The sequence below is a fragment of the Cebus imitator genome, unplaced genomic scaffold (assembly GCF_001604975.1).
Source record: "Cebus imitator isolate Cc_AM_T3 unplaced genomic scaffold, Cebus_imitator-1.0 Scaffold62, whole genome shotgun sequence".
NCBI lineage: Eukaryota > Metazoa > Chordata > Mammalia > Primates > Cebidae > Cebus > Cebus imitator.
The window spans coordinates 5,180,324-5,185,953 of NW_016107377.1; the positions used below are offsets into that span (position 1 = coordinate 5,180,324).

The window sequence follows — 5,630 nt, forward strand, 5'->3', positions numbered from 1 at the left end:
AAAAAAAAAAAAAAAAGGCAAAAACAAAACACAGACACTTTTAATTAAGCATAGTTACCAAATATCTGTTTTGAAGAAGAGAACACTTATAACTAAAAATAGCAGTATAAACATACATATAGTCTGGACTGGCGAAATTAGCTGAGGGCTAAAGCTAAGCAAACTTTCCACTTGGCAGTCAACAGGTTCACCACTGTTATTACTGTTATTCAAAGAGGTAACAGCAACCTGCCTAGTGCATTCACATGAGTAAAAGGTATTTTGAAAGGGTGTACAGTTTTATTCAATCCTTGTAATGAGGTAATGCTTAAAAATTAAAAAGTAGTTAAGAGGCTCACTAAATGCAATATATTTCTGGTACACTCATACCTATAACTGACTCATTACTATAAAATAATTTTACTACAACTAACAAGCATAACTATTTGATAAATTTCTACACAAGCAGTCAAATTTACTATATAAAGCTCCTCAGGCAGGAGTACAGAATTTTGATAACTAATAGGCAAGCAAATATAGAATGGCTTGTCTTATTTTTTTAAATTACCACTATTTAGGCTTGGTCATTCAATTAGCTAAAAGCCTGGTAAAATCTTTTGACACACAGAAGTCTAAATAGTTGTTGAAAGAATGATGACTAAGATGGACACTATTAATTATCCTAGCCTTCTTGCTAGAATATAAACAAATTATTACTTGAGCACCTATGTAACATCAGGCAGTTTCAATGCTAGAGATATACAGTAAAATGGCAGACAGACAACCTTAGCATCATGGAATTTAGGTATCAGAGTCAACTCTAAATCACATTGGAAAGCAAAATACCTGAGGTAGTAGTGGTAAGAGAGGAGGGAACCTAATAAAGGCTATGACATAAGCAAGGTTATGATTAGCAATTTTGTCATCTGTTCTACCTTGACAAACAGAAATACTTTCAATAAGAAAAACTAACCAAAAGTTACTATATAGTCAAAAGACTTTAAAGAGTATAAAATATGTAATATCGACAGCATAACACTTCTCAAATAGCAGGTACTCAAACCCAAGTTCCCTACAAAGAAAGGGAAAGAACTTTATTCTTTAACAGTCTTTGACTCACTTTTCTTCTTCATGTTGCTCTTGTTTTGATGCCCACCCAGTGCCATCTTTAGGTACAATGTTCACATTGGGATCATTGCCTTTGTTTTCTGCTTTAAGACTCGGGAGGTTAGCAGGTGGAGGCATGCGCCGTGAAATACCAACTTTTCCAAGACTCTGTAATCCATGTCGAGCTGCAACTAAAGATCAATAACATCAACTTTCTTAGAACATCTATTTTATCACCCATTTTATTCCTCAAATAACATAGAAAAAAACTAAGAATTAATGGAATCCCTGAATGATTTCAATCCTGTATTTTAAGAATTTTTAAACTAAGCTACACACCTGCAAAACAATTCAATGTAGAAATCAAGCAATTTAACAGCATTTAACAGATTTCTTAAAAATTCTAACAATGCAATTTAACACACTACAGAAAACACTGATAATACTGATATATTTTCAGATAATCTACTTCAAATTCAAAACTTAGAATGTTAGAGAATAAATATATTGACTTTATGTTCATAAAGAGTACTGTTAATATGCCATACATGGCTTTCAGTTTTCACTAGGTCACAGTATCTAAGTAAACATACACACACACATGAAACATAGGACTTTCTCTAGTCTATTAACTAAAAAGACACTAAATTCTCACTAATATATAAGCTCTATGCTTATCAATGTCATTGACTGAGTTTCCCCTTTAGAGCCATACAGTTTCTACTTTTTTCCTGCTGACAACAGAGAAAAACAAAAATACTGACTGATTGATTGATTGATTGATTGATTGAATAAGTCTTGCTCTGTTGCCCAGGCTGGAGTACAGTGGCATGATCTTGGCTCACTGCAACCTCCACCTCCCGCGTTCAAGCAATTCTCCTGCCTCAGCCTCCTGAGTAGCTGGGATTACAGGTAGTATTTTTAGTATTTTGTATTTTAGTTTGTCAGGCTGATCCCGAACTCCCGACTTCACGATCTGCCTGCCTCAGCCACCACACCCAGCCAACGAAAATATTTTTAAAGGGCTCTATAAAAAGTGTAAATTTTCAATTATAAGATGTTTAACACATATCCTCTGAAAAATGTGTGCATGCATAAAAAGGCAAATGTAAATATGGTTGTATTAACTTCGGTACACCCTAGCTTCCCATAGCAGCAGGTGGATCACTTATAGTCACAAAACAAACCATGAAAAACATTGTCACTTGATTTTACTCACCTGTGGTTTTCTGTGTTTCTAACGATTTCCCCTTGTAAGTATTAAATAAACTGAGTGTTGCATACTTTTTCCCATCCTTTGCTTTTGTGCTCTGGCCTGACTTCTCCGACATTTCGGTGGAAACTCATCGAGTCCAAAACCTCCTGCCACACCCCTTAAAACCCCAGTCTGTAAGATGCAAAAAAAAAAAAAAAAAAAAAAAAAGGATTAAAAAACTCAGTAAATTCAAATGTTCACAGGAATTCTGAAAAATAAAACGTCCCATATCAATGATAATTTCATAGAACTTTTTAATACTGCCAAATTCCAATAATCAATACACAACAAAATTGATCATAATAAGCTCATGAACTTGTGAAATATATCAGTTACACGTAGTTTATAACTGCTTAACTCTGTCATAGAAAATAAGGGTTATAATTCCATGCTGACGTGAATAGTTCAAATACAGTGAATCTATTGAGACTGTCTATTTTGAAAAGATATATTATCCAATTTAATATGCTTGAAATGGCTGACATCAACCTATGCACATAAAATCCAAATGACAGGAGGGCCTCTTCATTCCCTTACGAATTATATACCTGTATCATTAGGCAATATGTGCCCAACAAAGCTCTATTAATTTAACAGCCTATACAGAAACAACATTCTATGTCCTCATTTTGTGAAAGGTAAAACATCTCCTCATAAACACAAGGTATATAAAAATAACCTATTCCATGGCTATGGACTAAATATTCAAAAAATAGTATGCATTTTTCAAAGTACATATATGAAGTCCCATTACATATAAGAAGTTGTTAGAAATAAATAACATTTTCATAAGCATTCAAATACAAAGAGAATTCTCACCTTTAGAACTAACATACCCTAATCTTGGTGATGCACTGTAACCTAAAGTTAGTCTATTAATAAATAGGAGAAAAAGATAAATTAAGTCTCATAATATTTCTCTTCGATTTAAAGAAGTTGTGTACACATATCAACATAAGGACTGTTTGTGTTTTTGATGGGTTTGTGTACCAGTTGAGTAGAAGATGACTAATTCTACCACAGAAACCATCAGTAGCTAAAAACATTAAGAACTGAAACAAAGGAGCTAAAGATAGTACAAAAAAGGTATACCATGCAAAAAGCATCAAAGTAAAGCTTATACCCACTTTACTTTTATAAATTTCATTTCATACATTATTTTTGTATTTGTCAACTGTAGAATCGGCAGAAATGTCATTTTATGTGCATATAAAATGCCACCCAATGTTTGTATAGTTTCATTAAATTTATCAAGCACTCTCACACCTATGATATCATTTCAGTCTAATAACTTTACAATGTAGCTACTATCTTGATTTTTACACATAATGACTAAACTAGATTAAATTTGAAACTAGGTGTCTGGTTCAATCTACTACCCTGGGCTGCCTCCTCCCACATAACAGTATGGATAACCATTTCACTTTACATGTGTATATTTACAATAAACACTCAGATCTACTGAATCAAACTCTGAGGAGGGGGCCCAGTACTCTATAGAAAGTCTTCCAGATTGATCCTAAGACTTACAAAACTGTTAAAACCTACTGACTTCTTATAAGCAGATATATTCTAAGCAGTGATTCTCAACTCTCGTATACAAATCTAGGAGAAGGGGGGAAACTGGGCATCAACTTAAAAAAAAAAATTCTTCAGGTGATTCTAATTAAAAGTAGTTTGAGATTCACTGCAATACAGAAAGTTTATCTTTATTCTCATTCCATTTAAGGTCAATCTTTCCTCTAGTGCTCTTCATCCTATCCCCACTTTCCTTCTTATCTAACCTCTTGTCTAGGAACTCTCATTAGCTCCTTTGGCTTTAATTACTAACTGATTACCTTCAGCTCAGTACACCTGAAGAATGTATCCCCACACTGCCTATTTACATTTCTTTGTTTTGAACGAAGCTTTGCCTTTAACTAGAACAGAGGTATCAACTTCATAGCAAAACTTTAAGAAGCAAGCCTACTAAATATTCTGTCCAGTGTAAAGAGAAAAATGATGGTTAAAAAATTAAATTGATGGTTGGTGAAGAAAATAATCAACACTTGAGAAAATGTAAATATGTTGTAAGAACTCAACAAATTGAAGAAACCCAAAGAGTAAAGCTATGAAAAGACAATTCACCAGGGAAATACGAGTAAGCAGCTGGGCACGGGGTGGCTCACGCCTGTAATCCCAGCACTTTGGGAGTCTGAGGTGGGTGGATCACCAGGTCAGGAAACGGAGACCATCCTGGCCAACATGGTGAAACCCTGTTTCTACTAAATATACAAAAATTAGCCCGGTGTGGTGGTGTGTGCCTGTAGTCCCAGCTACTCAGGAGGCTGAGGCTTGAACCCAGGAGGTGGAGGATGCAGAGAGTTCAGACTGCGCCACTGCACTCCAGCCCCTGCGACAGAGCAAGACTCTTCAAAAAAAGAGAAAGAAATGCTAGCAAGTGTATTAAAATGTCCAGTGTTAAACTAAACAAAAATCAAAATAAGATATCATGTTCACCTCCTCCATATTCTTATAAAGGAAAACAATGTAATAATACACAATTTACCCACAGGGTTACAGAATATCTGATTTATCTCTAGCCATCACAGAACACTCAAGCTTGAAAGAATCATCAAATGAACCTTAATTTCCCTACTTAAAATCAAGACAATACCAATCCTTCTCAATAACACATCAAACCAATTATATACCATGACCAAGTCTGATTTATCCCTAGAATCCAAGATTGGTTTAACATATGCAAATCAATGTGATATACCACAATTTCATGAAAATAACCAAATGATCATCTCAATAAATGCAGAAAACCGTGTGACAAAGTTTAACATCCTTTCACAAAAACTGTTGAAACTAATAAATGAACTCAGTAAAGCAACAGGACACAAAATCAACATACAAAAAAATCAGTTGCATTTCTTTTCACCAATAACAACCTAGCTGAAAAGGAAATCAAGAAAACTATCCCATTTACCATAGCATCAAAAAGAATAAAGTACTTAGGAGTAAATCTAACCAAGGGAGCAAAATACCTGTACACTGAAAACTAAAATATTGATACAAGAAATTGAAGACACAAATAAATGAAAAGACAGCTCACATTCACAGATTGGAAGAATACTGTTAACCAGTCAACAAAGAAAGACCTGAGAGGATCAGAGGGGAACAGTACCTAAAGTTCATAAAGGGCTGGGAATAGTGCCTGTCTGACAAGCAAAACTAAAAAGATAACATGACGTGTTTTACCAGGCATTAGGTAGAGTTTTTTTTTTTTTTTTTTTTTTTTTTT

General features: G+C 34.3%; 1 protein-coding gene across 13 annotated transcripts in view; it reads right to left on the bottom strand.

Annotated features, from left to right (window-relative positions):
- Window positions 1–5,630, bottom strand: part of PRRC2C (proline rich coiled-coil 2C) — a 112,548-nt gene that overhangs the window by 81,455 nt on the left and 25,463 nt on the right. For 10 of the 13 annotated variants that reach the window (XM_017530021.2, XM_017530018.2, XM_017530025.2 and 7 more), the window contains exons 2-3: window positions 2,306–2,473; window positions 1,100–1,277 (exon numbers count right to left, since the gene is read on the bottom strand). In XM_017530021.2, the coding sequence (XP_017385510.1) occupies window positions 1,100–1,277; window positions 2,306–2,417 (290 nt within the window). In that variant the 5' untranslated portion in view covers window positions 2,418–2,473. The remainder of the gene's footprint in view (window positions 1–1,099; window positions 1,278–2,305; window positions 2,474–5,630) is intronic. The other 3 variants (XM_017530022.2, XM_017530019.2, XM_017530026.2) reach the window with 1 other exon arrangement.